This window comes from Sciurus carolinensis, chromosome 14 (genome assembly GCF_902686445.1).
Source record: "Sciurus carolinensis chromosome 14, mSciCar1.2, whole genome shotgun sequence".
Classification (NCBI taxonomy): Eukaryota; Metazoa; Chordata; class Mammalia; order Rodentia; family Sciuridae; genus Sciurus; species Sciurus carolinensis.
The window spans coordinates 9830899-9844969 of record NC_062226.1 but is presented as its reverse complement, the minus strand read 5'-3'; the positions used below and the strand labels follow the sequence as shown (position 1 = coordinate 9844969).

General features: G+C 39.5%; 1 protein-coding gene across 8 annotated transcripts in view; it reads right to left on the bottom strand.

Annotated features, from left to right (window-relative positions):
- Positions 1–10211, bottom strand: part of Golga1 (golgin A1) — a 51333-nt gene extending 41122 nt beyond the window's left edge. For 3 of the 8 annotated variants that reach the window (XM_047525830.1, XM_047525824.1, XM_047525831.1), the window contains exons 1-4: positions 10079–10211; positions 9251–9300; positions 7845–8137; positions 379–469 (exon numbers count right to left, since the gene is read on the bottom strand). In XM_047525830.1, coding sequence (XP_047381786.1) covers positions 379–469; positions 7845–7979 — 226 coding nt within the window. In that variant the 5' untranslated portion in view covers positions 7980–8137; positions 9251–9300; positions 10079–10211. Of the gene's footprint in view, positions 1–378; positions 470–7844; positions 8138–9250; positions 9301–9962 lie in introns of all 8 variants that reach the window. The other 5 variants (XM_047525828.1, XM_047525826.1, XM_047525829.1 and 2 more) reach the window with 5 other exon arrangements.
- Positions 10212–14071: the final 3860 nt, after the last annotated feature.

Below are 14071 nucleotides of genomic sequence, written 5' to 3'. Positions count from 1 at the left end.
ACATTTGTTTGGTCTTTCCCTATAAACACTATCCACTGCCCGCCTCTACCTGAGAGTAAGCTATGCTAATGGGGGAAGATGGTCAAATCTATTTTATGTGTGCTTTTAATAACTTATATCCATGGCTAGAAACCTCAGGAGCAGAAAAACAAGTTTAAAATAAAACAGACTTTCAAATTTAGTCTTGAATTGACACTATTCAGTACACTAAAAAAAATAAGGGAAAAAAGGGGGTACAGATTGTTTCTTTCTGACTAAGAAATGAAAATATTATGTCAAAATAATTATAAAGTTTATCCTATAGGCTATTTTATAGGGAGAAAGGGTCAGGAAAGGTAAGTCTCCTGTTGTTGACTATTTATGACTTCTTAGACATACCAGAAAGTCTGGCCTCTAACTTCCGGATCTGCTCATTTCTTCTCAAAAGTTGGGATGAAAGATCTTCTCTGGAGCTGCTTCCATCAGAAGCCTGTTGGACAGGCAGAAAGAAGGAGAGATCATATTCACATGAGGGTTTTCAGCAGTGTGAGATGCAACAATACTTTTTTTGTGTGTGTGGTGCTGGGGATCAAATGTATCACTTCACACTTGATAAGTAAGCACTCTACTACGGAGTCACATTCTCAGTCCTAATAATTCTTATTTTAGTTAATTAACTATGATTGCTAAAAACTTTAATTAACTATGATTGCTAAAAAACTTCTTAACATAAGTGGCCCTAGCTTCTCTAGCTGAAAAGTGAAAGCAACACTATCTGCCCCTGTAACATGAAGGTGAGATGAGATGCAAAATAGTAAGTCATGTGTGTGCATGCTACTGGAATAAATGGGAGCAAATAAACCCACTGTGACCATATTACAGAAAGAACACAATACAAAAAAGAAATCACTTTAGAGCCAGGGGTGCAAGCTCAGTGGTAGAGTACTTGCCTAGCAAGCTTGCAGTCCCAGGTTTGATCCCCAGTACCACAAACAAACAAACAAACAAAAAAACAAGAAATCACTTTTATTTTCGAAAGGTTAAACTCCTAGGAAAAAAGGGGAGAGTTCTTCAACAAGGGATCAAAGTCGTGTCTTTGACTGAGTCTATGTTGATACTAATAAAGCTTCAGTATCCTCAGCTATGAAAAGAAAAAGGATGTCACCTCAGGTTCTACAACGCATCAAAGACTTTAGTATTCAATATACTGATATATTAATAAAACATCTATTTTCCCCAGAAATCCATATGATGATGATGATGATGATGATGATGATGATGATTTGCAGTGCTGGGGATTGACCTGGGGACTTGTGTATGCTAAGCAAGTGCTCTACCACTGAGCAAAAATGCCAGGCCCAGGTTATTCTAAAACTTGCAAGTACTATTACTTTGGGCATTATGTGCTATTGCTAATAAATAACTGACTTTAAAAATCTTTTTACTAAGCCAGGTGTGGAGGCACACACCTGTAATCCCAGTGGCTCAGGAGGCTGAGGCAGGAGGATTGAGAGTTGTTCAAAGCCAACCTCAGTAACTTAGTGAGACACTATCTTTAAATATTAAAAAGAACTGGCAATGTGGCTCAGTGGTTAAGCACCCTGGGTTCAATTCCTGGTACCAAAAAATAAATAAACGAATGAATGAATGAACAAATAAAATCTTTAATTGAATGAATGAATGAACAAATAAATAAATAAATAAAATCTTTTTACTAGCTGGGCATTGTGGCACAAGTCTGTAATCCCAGTGACTCAGGAGGTTGCGGCATGAGGATCCCAAGTTTGAGGCCAGCCTCAGCAACTCAGTGAGGTTTTAAGCAATTTAATAAGACCCTGTCTCAAAGTAAAAAAATAAAAAGGGCTGGGGGTGTAGCTCAGTGGTAAGGTGCCCCTGGGTTCAATCCCTAGTATATCCCATCCAAAAATCTTTTTACTTTTTAAAAATGTTTTTATTAGTACATTACAGTTTTACATAATACTGGGGTTCATTTTGACATAATCATATGTACATGGAATATAATTAGTCCCTAGTACTTCCCCTTCCCCTTCCTTCCTCCCTCCCTGTTCCACTTCCTCTCTACCGGTCTTCCTTCTACTTTAGTGCTGTGGTTTTTTAAATTTGTGTTTTATTGAGATACATAAAGGTGAAATTAATTGTGGTAGATTCATATGTTATATAGCACAATTTGGTCAATTTCATTCTGCAGTTCCTTCCTTTCCATCCCTCCCCTCAATCTCCTTCCTCTACTTATTTCCCTCCTATTTTCATGAAATCCCCCCCAACACACACACACACACAAACACACTTTCCCCCCTTATTTTGGTCTAGTCTTCACATATGAGAGAAAGCATTGACCCTTGAGTTTCTGAGTCTGGCTTATTTCATTCAGCATGATGTTCTCCAGTTCCATCCATCTACCAGCAAATGCCATTATTTCATTTTCCTTTATTATTAAAACTCCATTGTAGTGGGAACCCCACTTCATTGTGTGTATATATACCACATTTTCTTTATCCATTCATCTGTTGATGGGTACCTGGGCTGGTTCCATACTTTGGCTATTGTGAATTGTGCTGATGTGACTGTATATCTATAGTATACTGATTTTAGTTCTTTGGGATAAATGCCGAGGAGTGGGATGGCTAGGTCATAAGATGGTTGTATTCCTAATCTTTTTACTTTTTTTAAATAGTCATTTTACTTTTTATTATAAAAGTTTTCAAAATACAGAAAAGCTAGGAGAATGGTTTAATGAACATTCTCCATTTACTTAAACAATTGCCCATGTTTTCTCATATTCTTATTTACTAAACTAGTTAAAAAAAAACCCAACATTATGACATTTTATCCTAAATACTTTGCTAAATATTTCTAAAAAATGAGAACCTTTTCTTGATAGCCTTAATACCATTACCACACCTAATAAACTTAAAATACTATTCAGTCTTTAATCATGTTTTCCCATTTTATCCCCAAAATGTTTTGAAAGGTGGTTGAACAACTCACAATTCACTTTAAATATTTACCAGCCACTTGTTCATCTACTATTTACTGAGCACCAGTACTGAAGACTGGTAGGAGGAATCTCTAGAGTCAAAAGGCCAGGGTTAAAGGCCCAGCTTACCACTTAAAGCTGGAAGAACCCCAGCCAATTACTCAACTTCCCTATGTGTTTCTTTCCTGATTTGTAAACTATAATAGCAAATATGGCCTACCTTGCTGAGCTGAGAGAGGATTAAATAAACCAATACCTGACAAATCTGTAAAACAGAGCCTGGCAGACAGTCAGTTTTAAGTGAGTCATCGATTGCTAGTTGTTTTAGTCTGTTCAGGCTACTATAAGAAAATACTATAAAGTGGGCAGTTTATAAGCCACAGAAATTTATTGTTCATAGTTTAAGACACTGGGAAGTCCAAGGTAAAGGCTCTAGCAGGTTCGGAGTCTGGGGAGGGCCCACTTTCTGTTTCACAGATGGCACCATTTAGCTGTTCCCACCTGGTGGAAGGTGAAAGGCAGCACTCTAGGCCCTTTTTTTAAGGGTACTTATAAAAGTGAGAGCTTCCAATTAACAACCTAAGAACCTTTCAAAGTCCCCACTACCTCATACCATCACACTGTTAACCATGGAGGGACATAAACATTCAGACCATAAAATTAGCAGTGTAAGAAACTATTATGATTATTACTGCTAGCGAGACTTACTAGGTCTCAGCATCATGCCAAGCATTAGGAACAGTGGTGACACAGGCCCTCCTTAAGACAGCAGCAGCAGCAACTAACCGTGAAATGCTTACCAAGAGCCAGGTACTAGGCTAAGTGCTTTATACACTATGAAAAAAGAGTTAACAAGGCCTGAGGCTGCTATCATTAAAAATGTCTTCTTGTAAAGTTGGAGCTTTGTTGGCAACTGGGGATGTAGACTTTGGTAACATTCCCATAATTCCTGATAGGAGTAGATAATTGTGTCTAAACTATTTGTGCATAAACATAGTTTATGCCAGACACCTTTCCTTCTGGAGTCTGGAATTTTGGTACATATTAGGCAGATGTACACCACCAGCATCTAGTAAAAACCCTGGACAGCAGGTCTCCAATGAGCTTCCCTACCAGACATTTTACCACGTTGTCGTAAGTTACTGCAGGAGGAGTTAACCATATGCTATGTACTTCACAGCAGCTGGAGCTGTGCTGGGCTCCCAGCTCTGCCCCACAAACCTTCACCCTACGCTGATTGTGCTTTGTATCCTTTTACTGTAAGAAATTACACCACTAAGTTCTGAGTCTTCTACTGAATAATGGAACCTGGGTGATTATAGAACCACTGACATAAAAGTTTAATACAGACTGACACAGGTTATTTCCCCCCACTTTTTTTCTTTTCAGTGTCAGGGATTGAAGCCAGGGGCACTCTACCACCCAGCTATATCCCCGATCCCTTTTCTAAAAATTTTATTTTGAGATACAGTCTTGCCAAGTTGCTGAGACTGATCTCAAACTTGTGATTCTCCTGCCTCGGCATCCTGAGTCATAGGGACCTATCCTCATTTTACAGATGTGGAAAGTACAGAAAAGCGAAGGAACTTGCCCACGGTCACACAATTATGATATAGCAGGGAACCACATTCAGGTCTGACTCTATAACCTGGCCTGAGTTCCTAAGAGCTTCACTTCATTCCCTCCCATGAAGCTCCCAGTTTTAGTAACAGAGACCAACAAACAAAATGTCACTACTAATGTAGTATATCAGATGTGCCACCACAGAGGTAAGCAGAAGGTGAGGCACCAAACTCAGTCAGAAGGGTGAGGGGTTGGGGGTAAAAGGGGGCAGGGATGAGGGGGCTTCCATGAGTAATATGTGAGCTAAGTCTTGAAGGCTGCAGAGTCTGTCAGAGGAATGCAAGAGTGAAATGAGGAGTATAGGATATTCCAGGAAGAGTGAACAGCATAGGCAAACACTGGTAGGCAGGATGTAATATGGGCCATTCCAGGAAGTTCAACAGATTCAGTCTGGCTCCAGCATGGGGTGTAGGAAAGCTGCGTGAGATGAGGTTGGATTGGTTAGCTAGGAAAAAAAACATGGCAGTTTATCATTACACGGTAATATATGAATTGGTTCTTCATCCTGAAAATGAGGAAGCCACCCAGTTTTAATCATCAAGAGATGTGAACAGATCTGCTTTTAGAAAGATCACTTTAGGGAGAAACTGGAGGCAGGAGCCCATATAGGCTGCTACTTTCCCCCAAGAAAGAAAGTCAGCCTGAAATAAAGTGGCCATGTTGGTAAATGCACTTGAAGAGGCATAAAGTGGTGAAGTTTGACAGATATTTGGGAAATGGAAACCCAAATACTTGACTGATAGATACCAAGACATGAAAGGAGGAAAGAGTATAAAAAAAAATCCATGGTTGGTGAGTTGGTAGGATGGAGATGGAGTTACTGAATTCAATTTTGTTCATTTAGAATGTCAGATAACAAATGGAAGGTATCTATTTGGAGAAATAAATGCAGTTGGATATAAAGACCTGTAGACATGGAGTAAGGATCAGTATAGGTAGTTAAGTTCAAAAAGGTTACTCAAAAAGTCTCGAAGCACTCAGGTCAATATTTATGTCTGGAACACATTCTAGATGAGAGTCTTGATATAGTATGTCAGAGTATGAGGGGAAAGCAGATCCTTCTGCTATATTTTTCAGGGTACTAGAGAGGTATCTGAGTGGTAGAAGCACTGGCCTAGCAAGTGCAAGGCCCTGGGTTCAATCCCCAGCACTGTGAAACAAATAAAACCTATATCCTTTAGTCTGGCGATCCAATTTTTACTTATATTTGATGCTAAATACAGGGGCAATCTAGATCATTTAATCTTATTGCTCTACCACAATAACCTAATAGTTTCTGTCATGTAATCTGACCAGGGATTCAGGTAATAAAAGGAAGGAGAGGGAAGATTCATTTGAACATGGAAACAACTCAAATGTCTATCACTGGGAGAAGATAGAAATAAATTGTGGCCTATTCAAATGCTGTAATCTTATGAAGTAAATAGCAATCAAAATAAATGAACCACAGCTTCATGCCACACAGATACATTTTGGAAACATGTTGAGTTAAAGAAAAAGTAAGTCCAAGAAGACTATGGTATACCATCTTTATAAAGTTCAAAAATAAGCAGTATTAAATAATAAATTACAGGGCATGGTGGTGCATGCCTGCAATTCCAGTACTTGGGGGCTGAGGCAAGAGGATCACAAGTTTGAGACCAGCCTGGACACTTAGCAAGACTCTTGTCTTTTTTTTAAAAAAAAGGGGGGGGGGGTGGCGCTGGTGTTGTGGCTCAGTGGTAGAGCGCATGCCTAGCATGTGTGAGGCTCTGGGTTCGATTCTCAGCACCACATATAATTAAATGAAAAACATAAAGGTCTATCAACATCTAAAAAAATATTAAAAAAAAAAAGAAGGGGCTAGGGATGTAGCTTAGTGATAGAGCACCCCTGGGTTCTTTCTCCAGTACCATGCAAACACAAAATTGTTTATGAATACATATGTATCTGTTAAGATATTTTAATTAGCATGGGAATGATAAACAAAATTTAGTGGTTATGGGTGGGGGAGGAGAAGGAAATAGAGAGTAGCATATAAATGGCTTCAACAGTATTGATAATGTTCTATTTCTTTGGTGGGAGACAGATTTACTTGCTTTATACATCACATATACATTATGCTTTGTCCCTTTTTTGTGGTGCTGGGGATCAAATCTGCTTTATGCTTTATATGTATATTAAGTGGATCCTTTTATATATATCAAGCATTATACATTTTTTTTAATTTGTAGACAATATCTTTATTTTGTTTATTTGTTTTTATGTGGTGCTGAGGATCAAACCCAGTGCCTCACATGTGCTAGGCAAGTGTGCTACCACTGAGCTACAACCCCAGCCCCTATAAGATCTTTTTTAAAGTCATCTAACTTATGAGGATCCTGTCATATGCCAAACATATATTTTAATCCTTAAGTGTGACATTTCTCTAACATGTCAGCATCATTTTTTAAATCTTATCAAACCAAAGGTACTTTACAAACAACATGACATACTATTCATAAGTGCCATCTTTCCATAAATTTTCCCAATAAAATAGTGCATTCTGGCATAATTCACAGGCCTTATTAAAGCAATAGTGACAAAGTATATGAGCCTGCATAGAAAACAGGCTCAGACATTTGGAAAGACTGAAACGTAAAAGAAGATGCACAAACTATACAGACAGAAAAGCAATACAAGAGGACAATGTACAGAATATGGAAAGGGATTCACTGAAAAATAAGAAAAAAAAGCTACCTTAATATTAACACCCAAACACTAACAAAAAGGTATCTTAAGTAGAGAATTAGACATGCAGGTTCTTAAGCAGCTATAAACTATAAAGCATATAAATCATGTAATAAAAAAATATATGTTGGAAGGATTCACTGCAATATTATTTTTAAAATGTTTTAAAGTCAGGGGGCTGGGGATATAGCTCATTTGGTAGAGTGCTTGCTTCAAGCACAAGGCCCTAGGTTCAAACCCCAGCTCCAAAAAAAAAAATACATATGTTTTGAAGCTAGGCATGGTGGTGTATGCTCATAATCTCAATAACTGAGGAGGTTGAGGCAGGAGGATTGCAAGTTTGAGAGCAGCCTCAGCAACTTAGGGGGACACTCAGCAACACAGCAAGACCTTGTTTTGAAATAAAAATAAAAAGGCCTAGGGATCTACCTTACTGGTAAAGCACCCTGGGTTCAACTCCCAGTACCAAAAATAAATAAATAAATTTAAAAAATTAATACTGCACCAAATATTCAAAGCTAGAGAAGATACTTACAAAGTCATCTCCTGAGTCAGCTCCCATAGAGGCTACTGATTCCTTGCTCACTGACCGTGGGATCCTTGTAGCACCTCCTGGTCTCTGAGTGACAGCAGTCTCTTCTGCAATTTTCTTCTTCAGTTTTGCAAACATTTTTGCTGTATGGCTATCCAGTACAGATGACCAGTTCTTGAACTACCAATAATTTTCAGTAACCAGTGTTCAGACAAAGGAGCCTAAAAAGTTTCAGACATCCAAGCAAGCTGGATTTCAACTTAAATGTGGGTCAAAGGCATATGGCAACACAGTATCTACAAATCAGATGAAAGAGATAGCTCTAAGTCAAACACAGGAAAGATTTCACATCTGAGTTGTTAAGTTTCAGGTTTCAAAATTAAGTTTCATAACTTAAATGTATACTTAGTAGAACAAAATTACTAAACATTTAAAAATCACTTAGGCGCTTCTCATGCAGATAAGGCAATCCAATCTCAAAGAGGTGAAGTAACCTGCCAAAGGCTATGTGGCTAAGTGACAGGGCTGGTATTTGAACACAGAGCTCTGACTCACAAGTCTCAACTTTTTTTTTTTTTTTAATTATACCATGTTGGCAGTGGCCTATGACAGTTAGTAAAATTTCTCAGGTTAACATCGCAAAATCATAAATTAATGATTTTGAATTCTTGCCTCAATAAGCTTAACCAGTGTTTAGGGCTTTTTTCCCTTTTTAAGCTGATGGCACAAACATGTAACTCAATATGAGGAAAATTCTATGTAATATTAGGTAATATTCTAATGTTCCAGGATGGTTTGCAATCACCTGTTTCTAGAAAAAAATCATAACCTAGAAAAAATCAGGCAAGCCAGAAAACCATGTATCAGGTATGAGATAGTCTTTAACTTTTCCTGGAAATACTATGTGGTTTTCTTTCAGTTTGCTAAAACTACCTCAATGCACAATCCCCATGACACCCCTACTCCAGGGGATCTAACCCAGGGGCACTTTATCACTGAGCTACATCTCCAGCTCTTTTTAATTTTTATGTTGAGACAGGGTATCACTAAGTTGCTTGAACTTGAGATCCTCCCTTCTCAGTCTCCCCAGAGGCTGGGATTATAGGCATGGGCCCCCATGCCCAGCACAATCTCTTTTCTTCAAAGCATCTGACATGGTAGTTAACATGAGATTCAAAAATTTCCCATTTAAATTTCCCTTAATTGTGTATAAAATACTAACAATCAGGTTTCAGCCTTAACTTTCCATGTTTTTTTTTTTTTTTTTTTTTGAAGATATCTAAACTCTGCTCTAAGATCTTCAAATGACTTTTTACCACTTAGGATCAAGTCTGTAGAATTTCTTCAAAACCTTCACCTTAACCAATTAGAACAAATTAAAAAAAAAAATAGGTAAACCACTTACTCACCTGGCTTATCTACTAGATTTAAAACAGCCTGGAGGTCGATGCATTCTGTCCTGCATGAAGACAAACATAAAGTGGGTTGCATATTCCAAACGAGGACAAAAGTGGTGGGTGGAGATGGGGCAGGGGAGTAGAGGACCCAGGAGGAAGGATTAAGTGGGGAAGAAAACTTGTCACTACCTCACCTCTCAGTGGACTACCGTCCCTCACCTTGGTCCCTGTGAATTGTGATTTGCCTACGAGTTTCATTCACAGTTACAAAGGGCAGAATTGCTCACCGCAGTAGACCTATGCCTAAATTCACTGCAACTTGAATGAGATTAAGGTTTCCCGGGGCCGGCGTTTATTTCTCAGCTGACGTTGACACAAACACTGTTTACCTGGCCAGACCCTGGGCTTGATTCGCACTTAGTCAGTTTCTGAGCAAAAGGACGGCAGAGTTGAGTAAAAGACAGGTAGGTCTTTTACTCACGTCTAGAGGTACCTGCCAAGGCACTTGGATCCCACTCCCCAGTCTCCCTCCAGCCACGCCCTTGCTTGGACTGTCAAAGAAGGGAAGGAACCAACATCTCTCCCACTTGACAGCAGGGAAACTCGGCCCCAGGGAGGAGGACTGGCTCATCCTCGGTCGCGCAGGGAGGAATCACGGAACCCTGGGCTCCGGACTCCAGGCCCGCGCAGCCCGCCTCCGCTCCCACCCGGTCCCTTACAGCACCTGGCACCGCCCCCCGGTTTGGGTCCTGGGCAACCCCGTCCAGGCCGCTTTGGGGACACTGAGGCCACCGGAAGAACGGGGGCCTGCTCGCGTCCCCGGAACCCCTGCCCGCGCACCTGCCGCTCTTTGGGCAGCCGGCAGAGCCCCGCCTCCAGGGCCTCTCGTGAGCGCAGGCCCGAGTCACCAGCCCCCACCGCCGGCCGGTGAGCCAGGCAGCGACCCGGAACCGCACGTCCCCCAGCGCGCCGGAAGTGCTGCGTGGGGTTGGCCCGCCGCGCGCATGCGCCCGTGTGCGCCTCCGCGGCCACAGCTAGAAGCCGCAGCCGGCAGGTGGCCGGAACGGCTGGAGGGCACAGGCGGTGCACCGGCCCTCCCTCAGGCGCAGTGGCCACGTCAGCGAGACTCCAGACCGGCAGGTGTCGACCGGGTCGCTTAGGCCGGTGGCTGTTCCTTTTTATTTTCTTTAAATGGGTGGTGCGGAGCGGGCGAAGAGGGACACCTGTGCAATCGGTGCCCTGGGCCAGCGTGGGCCCTGCCGGACCGAACCCCGGGCTGTGGCCGCGCGGCTCGGCCAGGCGCCAATCTGCACTCGGGTCCTGCCGCGCGCGCTACGCAGCCTCCTGTCAAGTAGGCGGTCTGGAAAACCTGTGCCCGCTGAAACTGGAACTGCTCCTTGCGTATTGTGACTCGTTTTTCTTTAACTTTCGCGTCTGACGTCCTGTCATTATACGTTTTATATCACAACCCAGCACACACATGGTGTACAGCTGAAAGGTTTCAAGACCTTTCCTTAGTTGTGAATGCCCTCTGATATATTGCTTGTTATGTAAACACATGGCCGCGACAATTTTACTGCCCATCAGTGAGCCGCCTCTTTGTAACAGGACGAAAACCCAAAACGCAAAAACTGCCTTGTTGAAAGTCACTGTGAATTTATTACCCCAAGACAGGTCTCCAGATTCCTCAACGCCAAGTTAGAGGTTGCACATTGAAGAACTTTTTAGTTCCTGGCCCAGACTCAACACCAGTGCAAGGGTCAATCAGTTCCACCAGATAGATTAATTGATCGATGGACTGATTTTTGGAACAGGGGGTTGAACCCACTGAATTACTTCCCCAGCCCATTTTAAAAATTTATTTTGAGATAGGGTCTCACTAATTGCCTAAAGCCTCCTAAATTGCTGAGGCTGCCTTCCAACCTGCAATCCTGTCTCAGTGTCCCTGGTATTACAGGCATGTGCCACTGGCCTGGCTCCACCAGGTTTTTGTTTTGTTTTGTTTTTTAACAGTCTTGCCCTACTCGTGTCCCAGTTCTGACCACCTGAAACAGGCCAGAGAAAAATAAAAATCAGGATGCAGAAGATATCTACAAACTAGAATAAGGACGGAATCCACAACCCTAAGATAGTTCAAAGCATCTGAGTCATCATCTGAAGAAGCAACCGTAACAGTTTAGCACTTATGTAGTCACCAATTCTGAAGAAGTACCCAAAACTTTAAGCAAATAATGTTTATTTTTATATTGATGATACACTTAATATATACGTGGATTCAAGATACAAAATTCATTTACAAGAGTTCACACCTGATGAATGTAGTCACATTCCTAGAGAACATTTATCAATGCAAAAACTTCTTTAATACACTGACAACAAAAATCAAATATTCTGTAATTCTGTTATTTAATAAAACATCAAAACAACAATGTTTTACTTTCCATCTTCTAATATTTAAGTGCCCTCCAGGTGGTAGGCACTGTATGACAGGAAAAAAACATAGGAAAGCCTTGGGAATCTGTTCTGCAGAATCACAGTGTTTACTTTGAAAGTCATATAGTGTAGTGAAAGGCTTGCTATCTTTTGTGACAAATCACATCATACAGAGCCAAAAGTGATGAACTCAAGGAAATGAAATGTTTCAAGAACTCAATTTCTAAAATCTATTAAGTATTAACTGTAACCGACAAAGCAGAAAGAGGCTGCTGGAAATGAACAAAACAAAAAACATCCTTGTTTAAGAGAACATATGGCTTAAACAGTTTAGAAACACCAACAGACAAGACTTTAGAACACCACAAAGGTTTAAGTTAAAATTATATTGACAATATAATTTTCCCCTTAGTCATTGGTGAATAGCCCCTTCAAAATGTATTCTAATAACACACATAAAAACTAATGAATCCAAAGAAATTTGCTGTCTAACAGAGCTGAGTTGATGGATTTTGTTCTAGAGTATTAACCTACAATACCCAAATGTTAATACAAATGAACAAGACTATGTCTCAAGGATTACAGTGAATAGCTAGGTAGGCAACCAAATAGCTTGATTATTTGCACGATGGATTAGCAGCATTTGGATAAAGTTTGTTACATGAAAATTATTGTGCTTCAATCTCTTGAGGAGAGCTAGTAGATATAACTCTAATCCCTATAGTGTTACAATTCTATAACATTTCAGTTACAAGCACAATTTTTTAAAAAGTATTTCACACCACTAGAAAATCAAGTAAGTATATTATCCTTCAGATGTAATTTCTCTATGATTTAAACAAGTGCATTTCTGCCTAAAATTCAAAATGTAGACAGTAGGTTCACCATTGTTTTCTGTGAAAAAAGATCAACTTGTTTCACTCCTACTTGATTAAATTAACCTTTAGTGATGCTTTGAATAAAGAAAAAGGATACTTAATTTTACAATGGGAACTGCTCAGAGAAAATAATACAGTGGCCTGAAATTATAATAATCTTTACAGCAAACTAAACAAATTATAACTGCTTAATCTGGTTTAATGATTAATGCAAGTCCTATTTATACCAGTGCTACACAAATGAAGACACCCTAGTTGGACAAATTCCTTCACTAATAAACTCTACTATGAAAATGGAAGGACATTGTATCTGTGTTTCTTATTATCTAAGCTCCTTTTCTACCTCAACTGGAAGAATCCTGAAAGATATAAGACTCTTTGATAGTTGAACAACAAGGTTTATTAAAAATAAAAAGTTGGTAAGCTAGTGGTATGGTCTATTTGGCAAAAGGAATGCATCCAGACAACTATAAAAAGTCATGAAAATTGGGTGGGAGAAATAGCTCAGTTGGTAGAGTGCTTGCCTTGCAAGCACAAGGCCCAGGGTTCAAATCCCCAGCACCGCAAAAAAAAAAAAAAAAAAAAAAAAAAAAAAAAAGTCATGAAAATCAAGTTCTGAATTATATTACTGAACTACTAGAAGGTAACTTTAATGACATAATAAGAGTTTTAAAAAAACTATTCTTCAGGAAATATTAATAAAAATTCTTATTGCACTACAACACTTTAAGCAAAATTTTCCTGCAGCTTTCTAATGCATCATACAGGATATGATAGATTTATAAAACAAAAAAAATCAATAGCATGTGCAGGAAGGTGGGAATAAGATTTTGAAAAAAATAGTTGTTATTTCTCTGTGATTTAGAAATACTTGGGGATTATCATATAAATCATTTCAGATTTTACAATGGTTATTAATATTCATTTGATGTTAAAGAAAATTTATGATTCAATTTATGATGTAATGTTTATGCCTGCAATTTCAGTGACTTGGGAGGCTGAGGCAGGATCAAAATTTAAGGCCAGCCCCAGCAACTTAACAAGACTCTTGTTTCAAAATAAAGAGGACTCAGTGGTAAAGTGCCCTTGGGTTTAATCCACAGTACCAAAAAAAGTTTTACAGACTTCAATTTTGAATCAGGGACAAGTGGACATTCACAAATTTCAGATGAGAAAAGAATATTAGTGATATACATAACATGTAAATACCTTTCACTGCATGCCTGTAAGAAGGCTAACCATAATTTCTAATCTCACTGTGAAAGTGATATAATAACCCAGCCTATTAATGTTCACTCTATAAGCCTTCGAGAAAAGTAAAAATCTGAAACCTGAAATTACCCATGTCTCCATAAATAATATTATACCTAAAAAAGATGATTGTCTTAGGATATAGACTGGAATTGTCCACTAAAACAGGAAAAATACTCCCACTTTATAGTCTGTGCTAGGACCAAATTCAGGCTTGATTGAGTGAATCTGTAGTATATAATGTAATATACATTTATTCATTAAAAAACTA